At 66.0% G+C, this 12,086-nt stretch overlaps 1 protein-coding gene across 1 annotated transcript in view; it reads right to left on the bottom strand.

Annotated features, from left to right (window-relative positions):
• Positions 1–3,787: 3,787 nt before the first annotated feature.
• The window catches only part of COL11A2 (collagen type XI alpha 2 chain), a gene marked incomplete at both ends in the record, with an annotated part of 12,667 nt that continues 4,368 nt past the window's right edge, over positions 3,788–12,086 (bottom strand). The window contains 46 exon segments of the mRNA XM_084303844.1: positions 3,788–3,934; positions 4,268–4,501; positions 4,759–4,827; positions 4,981–5,093; positions 5,185–5,482; positions 5,600–5,653; positions 5,734–5,769; positions 5,905–5,958; positions 6,107–6,214; positions 6,333–6,386; positions 6,488–6,498; positions 6,501–6,521; positions 6,524–6,539; positions 6,655–6,762; positions 6,849–6,889; positions 6,892–6,901; positions 7,051–7,104; positions 7,389–7,397; positions 7,399–7,425; positions 7,427–7,444; positions 7,564–7,617; positions 7,710–7,817; positions 7,923–7,976; positions 8,126–8,188; positions 8,290–8,343; positions 8,455–8,508; positions 8,779–8,886; positions 9,054–9,107; positions 9,195–9,248; positions 9,327–9,434; positions 9,546–9,548; positions 9,550–9,615; positions 9,618–9,656; positions 9,748–9,801; positions 9,883–9,972; positions 10,096–10,203; positions 10,353–10,375; positions 10,378–10,405; positions 10,512–10,568; positions 10,731–10,784; positions 10,880–10,924; positions 11,000–11,053; positions 11,185–11,229; positions 11,355–11,408; positions 11,533–11,586; positions 11,683–11,790. Of these exon segments, the coding sequence (XP_084159970.1) occupies positions 3,788–3,934; positions 4,268–4,501; positions 4,759–4,827; positions 4,981–5,093; positions 5,185–5,482; positions 5,600–5,653; positions 5,734–5,769; positions 5,905–5,958; positions 6,107–6,214; positions 6,333–6,386; positions 6,488–6,498; positions 6,501–6,521; positions 6,524–6,539; positions 6,655–6,762; positions 6,849–6,889; positions 6,892–6,901; positions 7,051–7,104; positions 7,389–7,397; positions 7,399–7,425; positions 7,427–7,444; positions 7,564–7,617; positions 7,710–7,817; positions 7,923–7,976; positions 8,126–8,188; positions 8,290–8,343; positions 8,455–8,508; positions 8,779–8,886; positions 9,054–9,107; positions 9,195–9,248; positions 9,327–9,434; positions 9,546–9,548; positions 9,550–9,615; positions 9,618–9,656; positions 9,748–9,801; positions 9,883–9,972; positions 10,096–10,203; positions 10,353–10,375; positions 10,378–10,405; positions 10,512–10,568; positions 10,731–10,784; positions 10,880–10,924; positions 11,000–11,053; positions 11,185–11,229; positions 11,355–11,408; positions 11,533–11,586; positions 11,683–11,790 (3,075 nt within the window).

Below are 12,086 nucleotides of genomic sequence, written 5' to 3'. Positions count from 1 at the left end.
GAGGGGAGGCACCGTGGACAAGGCAGCAGAGAAGCAGGGGCTCGGGGCTGCTTCCTTCCCCCCCCCCCCCAGGAGCAGAAGGGGAAGGAGCAGTGGGAACAGAAAGCGGCCGGCGTGCGGCGGGGAGGATGTGAAACCCCCCCACGGCCTCACACGCGGGGGGTCACGCGGGGATCCGAGCCCCCCCCCCCACCCCGGGTGGGCAGCGCTGGAAGGGGGAGAGCCCGAATAAAAACTAGCTGGAAATGGGTATTTCGAGGAGGATAAATTCAGTAAATTCAGCCAGGTGCAGACCCAGCAGCTACTGGGGACCAGTTAAAAATACCAGTGGGGATGGAGGAAGGGACTGGACGGGACCCAGAGCCCCACGGGGGCAAAGATCCTAAAAAAACGAGCCCCTGGTGGGCTGGAGGTAGTGCTGGGGGGGCTCCGTGCTGAGCCCCCAGTGCTCCCAGTATAACGTAGGTGACCCAGCACTGCTCCCACTGGGACCTGGGCTGCTGGGAGGCTGCCGGAGACTGGTGACGCAGCCCAGTGCCGCCCGCTGACTGGTTGTACTGGGGTTACTGGCGGGCGAGGGAAGCAGGCAGGGCCGTTTCCCCGAAATGCTGGCGTGCCCCACGGGCTGGGGGGGGGGGGGGGGGGGGGACACTGGCTTCGGTGGAAATCCCCTGCGTGGCGGGGTCGGGGTGGGGTTGGGGGGGCACCCACCGGGACACACAGACGGACAGAGCCGCCCGGGGGGGCTCTGTGTGTGTGTCCCCCCCCCCGGCCCCGAGGACGCCAAGCTTCACAGCGTCAGGGTCTTGAGGCCAAGGAGGGATCGCTGGGGCCAGTAAATGGGGGGGGGGACATTTTGTGATGCTCCGTGCTCAGACGGCTCCAGTTCCCCCCTCCCGGGGTGGTCCTGGAGGGGGCCACCCCCTCCCCAAACCTCCAACCCCCAGCCCCACGCCACGGGTGCCTTCTGCTTTCTGGGAGTCACAGGAAGGGGGAAACGGGTGCAAAAGCGTGCCAGGGACTTTCCAAAAGGCAGTTCCCCCCCCCAAAAAAAAAAAAAAAAAAAAAAAAAACCTGCTGTCATGTCACCAGTTGCCGGGGGAAAATTGCGAGGGGAGAGCCGAGCCCAGGTGATGGCCTCACGCTCCAGCACATGGTGTCCCGGGGGCGGCACCACACCAAAATGAACCCCCCCACACACACCCCCAGGATGGTGTGATGGTGCCAGTGCCCCCAGCGTGGAGGAGAGACCAAAAGATCCCCCAAAACACCCCTTTTCCAACCACCGGTTGGAGGGTGACCTGCCCTTGAGGGATGAAGATGCTGAGGTGGGAGCTAACCCCAACCCCAAACGATGCACGGGGTGACCCCAACCCCAACCCCAACCCCAACCCCAACCCCAACCCCAACCCCATGCCGTGCAAGCACCAGGTCCGTGGCGAGCCCTTTGGACTTGGCAGCACTTCACAAAGAGGCACCGGGGCCCCACGTGCCTTCACCCTGCCCTGTTCCGAAGTCCATCTCTTGGCGCAGTCTCCGGCAGGTCCAAAGGGATCCGGCAAGCAAGAGGGATCGGGGTCTGGGGATGTGCCCCCCAGCCACGACACCCATTTCATTTTGAGAGATGCTGGTGCTGCCTGAGATGCTCTCCGAAAGCTCCGGTCCCTCCTGGACCCGCAGCAGGACCGAGGCCAGCTGGAACCCAGGGCGTCCTCCCAGTCTTGCTGACACCTTCTGGCCAAGCCCTTGCTTTGCACACTGCATTTTGCTCCTTTTTTCACCCCATCCACGTCCCTCGTGGGCTACAAGCCCCTAAAATTACAACCAGGGGGACCCCCTGCTTGTTTTGGGGATGATACGGGAAGGCAAAAGCACTTTGGGCTCACACCTGCTGCCCTGGACGTGCCGTGAATTACTGCGTTCATCAACGATGCCGAGCCTCACCCAGCAAAATAAAGCAAATTTGGCATTTTCCTGCTGACACGGTGCCAGCAGGTAGGCGGTGGAGCCACCCTCCCTGGGGGTGTGCAAGGAAAGGTGATCAGGGACGTGGTTTCGTGGTGGTTGGAGCAGATGAGCTTGGAAGGGCTCTTCCAACCTTAACGATTTCTGTGATTCTAAGAAAAGTGCGTTTTTGGGGCATTTTTACCCCAGAAGTAACGTCCAGTCCAGTGATGGCCCCCTCTGGGCGAGCACTGCCCCTTCACAGCGGGTTGACAAGCAGGGGACGGAGGCGCCTGCCTCTTTATTCCCCGTTTTCTCCCCAAAAATGGGAACTGGGGGGGGAGTTTCGTCACGGAGGAGCTCACGTCGGCGAGCGAGGGGAAAGCGAGAGAAAGGCAACAAAAAAAAAATAATAATAACCGACCCCCCAAAAGCAGCAAAATTATGGATGATATATTACAATACAACTTAAAAAAATTACTTACAAAACATTACACACGCCGCCGGCTCAGCACCAGGGGGCATGCCTCTGCTTTTTAAGAAAATAAAAAAGCAAAGACGGGTGCCCTTTAAACTTCTTTTTATGGGACGGCGCCAAGAAAATAATTTTTTCCCTTTTTTTTTTTTTTTTTTTTTTTTTTCTTTCCTCCCTCCTCCCCCAGGCGCTGTGCTGGGTCATGCAGAAATTCACATCTTTTTCATCTCTTTTTTTTTTTTTTTTTTTTTTTATGGGGTGGGAAATCCAAAAATTACGCAGCCGGGACCAGTACCGACGGTTGAATCCACTCCTTTAAATAATATAATTAATTTAAAATAGAAAAAAAAATAAAAAAAATAAAAACACAGTAAAAACACAACATCCTTCTTCCTCGCTGGTTTCCAGGGGCTACGGGCAGGAGGTGTTGGAGGCTTTTTAAGCACACCCATGGCGAGGACGCCGCGCGGTGACGGGGGGACAGGGACCGGCACCCTTCGCCTTGATGGGTGCTGCGGGGCTGTGAAGCATCACCCCGATGGGACAGGGAAGATTTTTCAAATTAATTAGCCTGGATTAACGGAGTTAACGAAGTCAAGCAGCAGCTTCACCTCTACGAGCCAGGCTGGGCCGGGTTAGGGACCCCACAAACATCACTCAGCTCTCGGAGGTGGTCAGGCACTGCTGATGTGGGGTTGTATATAGGGGTGATAGCACGCCTGGGGACAGATTTGGCCCCGGGTCCAGTCCCTTTGACCTTAACTTGGAAGCACGAGGGCTGTTGTGGTGCAAATCCACATGGCGAGGGGGATACGAGAGCTCTGGTGCTAACCCCGAGTGCTCGCTAGCGGTGCATGACCACCGAGGGCGGCGGCGTCCTGGGCGTGCTTTGAAACCCTTCGGCTCTCTGGGCAGAGAGCAAAGCCAAGAAATGCTCCCTTTGCTCATGGGTGGGCTCCTCGAGGGCTTCCCCGGGGTGGCGGAGGTGGGAGCGTGGAAAACGAAGCCCTGGGAGCGCAGGGAAGGAGCAACTGGGATTTAGGGGGGGGGAAGATACTGGGAGGAAGGGAGCACTGCTGGGCGTCGAGGGAGGTAGCCAGTGGATCCGTTTAAAAAGTTTCCTCTCTGTCTCTCTACATATTAAAATATAGATTTATTCTAAGCGTTAAAAGTCTCTTTGGCATCTCTCCAGACCCTGGCCCCAGCGGAGGTGGCGGCGTTTCGGTCTCGACGCGCGCGGCCGGGGGGCTGAGCCCCTCCGCCCCTCGCAGCAGCAAGGAGGGGAGGCGAGGGGGCGAGGATCGCCCCACGGGGGAGGCCAGGGTATGGCAGGGAGGGTGACAGTCGTAGGGGGGAACGGGGTTGGTCCTAGCCGAGGAAACAGACCGGTCCCACCTCGAACCCGAACCTCTGGTTGGGCTCGCCAAAGTCCACGACTCGCACGTCCCTCAGCGGGAGCTGCTCCAGGCGGGGCGTGCTCACCTCCAGCACCGTTCGGCTGGAGCCCTTCCGTGCCTGCAGGGAGAGAGACGGGACAAGGGTTGGGGACACTGGGGACACCAGGGCCACCCCTTCTCTTTATCCCACTTCTGCTGCTGAGTCCCCCTCCGGGTCCAGCAAGGTCCCCACGGAGCCTTCCCTTCTCTATGCCCAACGACCCCAACTCTCTCTCTCCATCCCAGCACCTTTTTTTGACTATTCTGCCCTCATTACCCGTTCCATCCACCCCTTTTTGCTCATCCTTCCGTCCCCACAATTCCTCCAGCCCCCTCCAAAACCTCGCTTTTCCACCCTTTTCCCCCTCCCTCCCCGCCGTGCCCAACCCCTCCGCTCCGCCGCGGCGCTCACCGCGCAGCCGTCGGCCACGGCTTTGATGTAGGGGCTGGTGTCGTAGCTCAGCTCCTCCTCGTTGGCCGCCAGGAAGCGGAGGGCATGCCGGTGGTCCCCGGTGCCGGTGCTGTGCCAGGCCACCGAGCGGTGGCAGTGGTAGGTGAAATTTTGGCGGGCGGAGACGCTGAGGAGCCGCAGGAAGGTCAGCTGCACCACGCCGAGGGGCTGCCCGTCCGAGTCCGTGTAGGAGAACTGCGGGGACAACGGGAGAGGGGATGAATGAACGGGGGACGGTGGCCAGGGGGGGTGAGGAAAAGGGGGTTTGGAGGGGTTCTGCGGGGATGCGGACCCCCACGTTTCATGGAGGAGGCAGCCAGGGAAGGGGTGATGGGCTCAAAGCCTGGTGGAGGACGTTTCTGGTGGAAGACGGGCACCCGGAAAGCAAAAAGTACTCACTTGGGGACACGAGGACACGGAGCACGTGCCCCGTGAGCCATCAGCATCCTTACCCTGCTGCCCTCCTTGAACTGACTGAACCACCGCTGGGGCTCCTCCTGCTCCCAGGACGACACCTTCACCTGCAAGAGGAGAGGCGGCCGTGAGCGGCCCCCTACCCGCGGCTCCCCGGAGTGGGAGCCCAATGGGGTCATTGGGCTCCCACTCCGGGGCACAATGGGGGCACTGTGGTCCCAATGGGGTCACGGTCCCTATGGGGTCCCCGCAGCCTTCACCTCCTCGACGTCCTTGCTGGGAAAGACGCAGGTCTCCCCGCCCGCCGTGAAGTTGCAGAAGACCTTGAAGGAGTCTCGGGCGCAGCCTTGGTTGGGGTCGATCCAGTACTCGCCTGCGGAGGGACGAGAGGGCTCACTCAGAGCACTGGGGGCAGCGCCGCGGCGCCCGCCGCCCGCCCTCGCCCCCGCGGCGCCGCCGCTCACCGTCGGGCAGGCCGGGGTGGCTGAGCTGCAGGTCCTGGCACGTGCGGGCCGGGTTGTCCTGGGTGCCCATGGGGCGCCGCATGCCCTCGATCTCCTGCTTGAGGGAGTTGAGGGAGCCGAAAATCTCCTCCATGCCCTCGGCGTAGTCGCCGGCCGCCTGGTCGGCGGCCGCGCGCTCTCCGCCTTCCTCCTCCTCCTCCTCCTCTTCTTCCTCCACCAGCTTGCTGGCGTCGATGGAGCGCTTGCTCTTCTTGGGCAGCTGGATGGGCAGGGGCTGGATCAACTCCCCCGGGGGGCCCTGTGGTGGGCACAGCACCCTCAGCACCCCGAAATGAGGAGCCCGGCACCCCGTGGCTCAGGGCTCCTGGGTGTCCCCGCCGCCCCTTCCCTCAGCCCCAAAATTTGGGGCGCTCACCGGGTGTCCGGGGGGTCCCGGAGGTCCGCGTTCGCCTTTGGGTCCTGCTTGGCCCTAGAGGAAAGGGATGCTCAGAGGGACGGGCGTTGGGTAAGGGGGTGGGGGGGTGGCAGGGAGGGGGTCTCGGTGCTTACCATGGCTCCCTTGGCACCCTTGGGACCTGCCGGGCCCTACAAAGCAAGACCAGGTCTGTCAGTGCTGGGGAGGGGAATGGTGACAGCAGGGAGGGCAAGGACGAGAGTGGAGGCAGAGGAAGGAGGGATGCGGGACCGGCAGCAGGCGGGGGGGGGGGGGGGGGCACTCACGGGAAGGCCGGGGGGGCCAGCGGGGCCGATGGGTCCGGTAGCTCCGGGGATGCCCTGCGGGATGGGAGGAGAGCGGACGGCGGCGTGAGGACACAGGGGGGGCACCCCAGTCCCGGAGACCCCCCCCCCCCCAGAACCCCAACCCCGCTCTGAACCCTTCCTCCTGCCCCCCCCCCGCCCCCCCCAGCCCCCCCACACTCACGGTTTCTCCTTTCTGCCCCGTGGAGCCCTGGGGGCCGGGCAGCCCCCGGTCTCCCTTCTCCCCCTGCTCCCCCGGGGGTCCGATCAGGCCGATGAGACCAGGGTGGCCCTGGGGGAGGGACACGGGAGGTCAGCACAGGGACGTGGGGGGGGGGGGGGATGTGGGGTGGGGACAGCGTCACCGTCCCCTGTCCCCTCCTCGTGGTGACCCACGGCGCCTCGCTCACCTTCTCTCCTTTGGCACCGGTGTCACCTTTGAGGCCGGGGAGACCCGGGGGACCCTGCGGAGGGGATAGACGGGGGGGGGGGGGGGCTCGTGCGATGCAGGGAGGGGGGCCCCCCAATTCGGGGGGCGGCATTGGGGGGGTGGGGGCACACTCACCACAGGTCCCGTGGCCCAGCTTGCCCCGTGGTGCCGGCTTGCCTTGCTCTCCCTGCACAGGTCAGAGGACGCCGCTATCCATCACCGCCACCCCCCGGGGGTGCACGGCGAGGGCAGCCGCACCTCGATGCAGCTAAAATCCTAATTTTAATCCTAAAATCACTTACCACCGAGCCCGGCAGACCCCTGAGACCATCCGGTCCCTGCTTGCCAGCAAGACCCTGCGGCCCCACGGGACCCGTCTTGCCGGGGGCACCCACGGCTCCGGGTTCTCCCTGCGGGCACGGAGGAGCCGGGTGAGGCCGATCCCGTTTTGGGGCTCGCAGCCCCCCCACGGGACCCCCCCCCCAGCATCGCTCACCTTCGCGCCCTTCTCGCCCTGACGCCCCTCGGGGCCGGGGAGCCAGCTGGACCCTGCGGGGAGGAGAAATGGGGCGTGAGGGGCGAGGACACCAAGAGGGACGAGGACACCAAGAGGGACGAGGACACCGCGAGGATGGGGACGTGGAGAGGGATGGGGACGCGGCGAGGCGGGTGCGGAGCCAACCTCACCCACCACTTACCCTCTTCCCTAGGGGTCCGGGGGGCCCGTTCTCGCCTGTAGGACCCGGCGAGCCCTAAAAGAGAGAGGGGGGAGCGAATTTGAGCTGGCCTGGTCCCGAAAGCGGGACGGGGAGCGAGGTGGGCGAGGAGGATCCCGGGGCGCACGAGGAGAGCCCAGGCTGCGGGGCGCCAGGCGCAGCCGGAGGATGGGCGCGTGGATGCGAGCGTGGATGTGAGGGTGGCCCCTTCCCCCCCACACCACAGCACCCCAAAATATCGGCTGCGTGACGGGGGACGGCCCCGGAGAGCCGAGGAGGGGGGCGCAGGGAGTGGGGTGCCCCCAAATCCAGGCACTCACCGGCTCCCCCCGGCTCGCCGTCCTCTCCGCGCTCGCCCCTTGGCACCGTCCTGGCCCTGTTGGGAAGGGAAAACCCGGGGTGAGCCCGCGGCCCTAAATGCCCCCCCCCTAAACTAAACCCCCCCCCCCCCCCCCCAAAATAATTCCTGCAGTCCCTCGGGGACCCGACACTCACCCTGGGGCCCATTTCGCCGGGGGGGCCGGGATCGCCGGGAAAACCAACGGGACCCTGGCGTGGAAAGAGCTGTGAGCATTGGGGGGGGGGGGGGGACCCCAAAAAGCCGCCGCAGCCGCCCGGCCCCGTGCCCCCCCCACACTCACGGGGTTGCCCTTGGGCCCATCGTCGCCGGGGGGGCCTTTCCCCCCCGGTGGCCCGGCCACGCCGGCGGCTCCGGCTTCTCCCTTCTCCCCTCGCTCTCCTCGCGGGCCCTGGGGTGCGAGAAAAGGGGTCGGCACCCTACAGAGGCAGCTGGGGAGGGGGGGGGGGGTACAGGGACAGGTTTTGGGGTGTCCCCCCCCCCCATGGGCACTCACCTTGACTCCCGGTTCCCCTTGGATGCCCGGAGCCCCCGATTCACCGGGGTCCCCCTAAAATGGGAAGAGAGAGAAGTGAGCGCCCCCCCCCTCCAAATCCAAGCCCCCCCCCCCCCAAAACGGGGTCCCTTGGCCCCATTGAGCCACCCCCCCACCCCCCCCCCTGCAGAGGCTCGGGGCAGACCCTGCTGTCCACCACCCACGGACTTACCTTTTCCCCGGGGGGGGCCCAGGTTGCCGACACCTCCAGGGGGTCCCTGGGGTCCCTGCAGTGGGGGGGGGGAGCAGAGGTGGTCACCCCGGTGCCCCCCCCAGGAAAGGACACCGGGGACACAGGGTGGAGATGGGGGGGGGGGGGGTCACTCACATCAGCTCCGGAGGGTCCAGCGGGGCCACGGGGGCCTGGGGGGCCGGGGGGGCCCTAGAATGGGGGGAAAAACACAGCGTGAGGATGGGTCTGGGGGGTGTCCCCCCCAAAAAAAAAAAAAAAAGTGATGTGGTATTGGGGAAGGGGGCGGGGGGGGGCACGTACCATGGGTCCTACGTCACCCGTTTCGCCCTTCTCGCCGGCCGGACCAGGCAAACCCTAGGAGAGAAGAGAAAGGGTTAAAATGGGGGGGGGGGTTGGAGGGGGGGCTGGGGGTCTTGGGGGGGCGGGTGGGGGGCACCGGGTGTCAAAAAGGGGGGCGGGGTGACAGTGACAAGCGCTTGGGGTGCGGTGGCACTGCGGGGACAGCGCCCGCCTCGCTCGGTGCAGGGCTGGGGAAAGCCAGGGGTCTCCGGGGGTCTCCGGGGGGGGGTCTCCGGGGGTCTCTGGGGGTCTTTGGGGGGTCTCCGGGGGGGTCTCCGTGCTCACCTGGAGGCCGATGGGGCCGGGGGGCCCGTTGAAGCCCCGTGTCCCCTCGTCACCCTTGGCACCGAAGTGGCCCTGGGGACCTCTGGCACCCGGCTCCCCGTCGGCGCCCTGCGGGGTAGGGAAGAGGGTGGGTGCCGCCCGGCTCCCCCCCCCCCCCCAAAAAAAAATATGGGGTTTGGGGGGGGGACAAAGACACACGGGGACACCTCCTGGCCCTCGTCACCCCCTCCCCGGGGGGCAGGACCCCCCCCTTCCCAACCGTGTCCCCTACTCACCGCGGCTCCGGGCTGCCCCACCGGCCCGATGGGTCCGGGGGGTCCGGGGGGACCCTGCGAGGGGAAGGGAAGGGTCAACGGGGCTGGGGCAGCCCAGAAGGGTGGGGGAGGACCCGGGGGGGGGACACGCGGGCTACTCACGTGCTCGCCCTTGTTGCCCTTGCTGCCCTTCTGGCCCGGTTCGCCCACCTCCCCCTGCGGGAAGACGCCGAGGGATCAGCGCCAATTGGGGGGGCGCGGGGACATCGGGGGGGACAGCGGGTGGCACCTCACCTTGTCACCGTCCTCGCCGGGACCACCGGGGGGGCCAGCGGGGCCGGGGAGACCCACGGGGCCCTGAACGCCGTCGCGGCCAGCGGGACCCATGGGACCTTTCTCTCCCTTGAATTTTTATTTTTTTTTTTTTGGGGGGGGGGGGAAGAGAAGGGAAAAAAGAGGGGTGAGGGGCGCGGGGACATTTGGGGACACCCCGCCGCTCGCCGCGGTACTCACTGGGGACGCCTTTCTCTCCGGCGGGGCCCGGTGGTCCTTGTGGCCCCGGTCGCCCGGGGGGGGCCAACGGGGGCCACCTTGTCCCGGTCCTCCTCTTTCCCCTGGGGAGCCCTGGGGGGGGGCGAGAGGGATGGGGATGAGGGGGGGGGGGGCGCAGTGGGATCGTGGGTGGAGGATGGGGGGGGGGGCGCGCGGCACTCACTGCGGGTCCTGGGGGTCCCGCCGGACCCTCGTTGCCCTTCAGCCCTGGGCCGCCCTGTAAAAAGAGGGGGGGGTCATCAGCGTGGTTTTGGGGTGGGGGGGTGATGGGGGGCACCCAAGGGTGGGTGGTACTCACCGGGGTGCCGGGCAGACCCCGCTCGCCGGGGAAACCCCGCAAACCGGCGGGGCCGTCCTTGCCGGGGGAGCCGGTGGGGCCGGGGTCTCCCTAAAAAAGGGGGGGGGGGGGAAAAAAGAAAAAAAGATAAAATAATAAAAAAAAAAAAAAATAAAAAATAAAAAAAAGGTGGGGGGGGGCTGAGCCGAAACCCCCCTCCCGTAACCTCCTCACCTTGGTGCCCTCTTTGCCCGAGGGTCCCGGCAGCCCTTGTTCTCCTGGGGGCCGGGGGGGCCCGGGTGGCCGCGCTCCCCCCATGGGGCCGGACTCGCCAGCGGGGCCCTGGAGTATAGGGTATGGGGTGGGGGGGGGGGGGTGTGGGGTGGGGTGGGGGGGGGAGAATCAGCACGACCCCAAAAAGGGAGCGGGTGCGCCCCTAAAGCGCCGCGCCCCCCCCCCCCCCCCCTCCCCAAAAAAAGGGCGACGCTCACCTGAGGTCCCACCACCCCGGGGGGGCCGGGGGGCCGGTCTTGCCTTGGAAACCCTGGAAGGAAATTTTTTTTTGGGGGGGGGGGGGGGGTCAAGGTGAAATTCCACCGAGGTGTTTTGGGGTCAATTTTAGGGTATGGGGTGAGGGGGGGGGCACTCACGACTTCTCCTCGCTGCCCGGGGTGCCCGGGGAGCCCGTCCTTGCCGGGGGGGTGCCCCTGTGGGAAAGGATTTGGGGATTTGGGGATTTGGGGGGGGGTGAGAGGTGCTGGTGGCACCCTAGGGTGGTTTGGGGATTTGGGGGGGGGTGAGAGGTGCTGGTGGCACCCTAGGGTGGTGGTGGGGGGGGGGGGGACACACACGGGGACCCCGCTACTCACGGGAGGTCCTTTGGGTCCCGGGAAGCCGTTGGTGCCCTGCGGTCCCGGCAGACCCTAAAGGGGAGCGGAGGGGGGTATTTAGGGCGCGTGGGACCCCCCCCTCGCCCCCCAAACCCCCCCCAAAAAAAAAAATCCCGGCACCCTCTTACCCTTTCTCCCGGAGGACCGTGGGGGCCGTCGCTGCCGGAGGTGCCCTGTGGGAGCGGGGTTTTTAGGGTGCCCATTTGGGGACCCTACAGAGCGCCCCCCCCCCACCCCAAAACACTGACCTTGGCCCCCGACTTCCCGGTGGCTCCTCGCGGACCCCGCTGGCCCCGGGGACCCTGTAGGAGGAGATGGAGGTGGCTCAGGGACCCCCCGCCCCATAGATTTGGGTGCTGGGACCCCAAAACCATTTGGAGAGGACCCCCCCCCCACCCCCCCCCCCACCCCGTTATCCCTACCCCGGACTCACCGTGGGGCCGCGCTCGCCCCTGGGCCCCGATTTCCCCGAGAGACCCTATAAAAGAGAGAGAGTTTCGGGGACGTGCCATGGGGCAGGACCCCATAGCGTCGTGCCCCCCACCCCACACCCCTCTATGGGGTCACGGCCCCATAGCGGGGGGGGGGGGGGCGGCCACTCACCCGTGCGCCCTTCTCGCCGTTGCTGCCCGGAAAACCGGGGAACCCCTGCGAGCCCTGGGGAGGGAGAATTTGGGGGATGAGGGTGTGGGGGGGGGGGGGGCAGCGATATTTGGGGAGGATTTGGGGAAAGGGGAACGGGGACGCGGATATGGGGCAGCCCCACAGCTGCCGCGCTCACCTTAGGGCCCTGGCGCCCCGGGTACCCCGGCAGCCCCGGCACTCCCAATTTGCCCTATAAGAGAGAAAAAGGGGGGGGTCGCGGGGTGCCCCCTGCGCCCCCCCCCCCCCCCCTCCCCAAAATCCCCCGAGCCCCCCCGCGGCCCCTCACCTTCTCGCCCACCAGCCCAATAGGGCCGGGGTCGCCGGTGGGGCCCGTGCGGCCCTTGGGACCCTCGGGTCCGTCCTCGCCGCGGGACCCCGGCACGCCGACCTCGCCCTGGGGACAGAGGGGGCGTCAGGGTGGCCCCAATGGGGTCACGGCCCCAATGGGGTCACGGCCCCAACGGGGTCACGGTCCCTATGGGGTCATGGTCCCAATGGGGTCATGGGTCCCAAAGGGGTCATGGTCCCTATGGGGTCACGGCCCCCATGGGGTCACGGCCTCAATGGGGTCATGGTCCCTATGGGGTCACGGCCCCTATGGGGTCATGGTCCCAATGGGGTCATGGTCCCAAAGGGGTCATGGTCCCTATGGGGTCACAACCCCAAAGGGGTCCATGGACCCCTATGGGG

Source organism: Netta rufina (assembly GCF_964035555.1).
Source record: "Netta rufina genome assembly, chromosome: 31".
NCBI lineage: Eukaryota > Metazoa > Chordata > Aves > Anseriformes > Anatidae > Netta > Netta rufina.
Note: the sequence above shows the minus strand (reverse complement) of the source record. Positions and strands in the feature narration are given on the sequence as shown.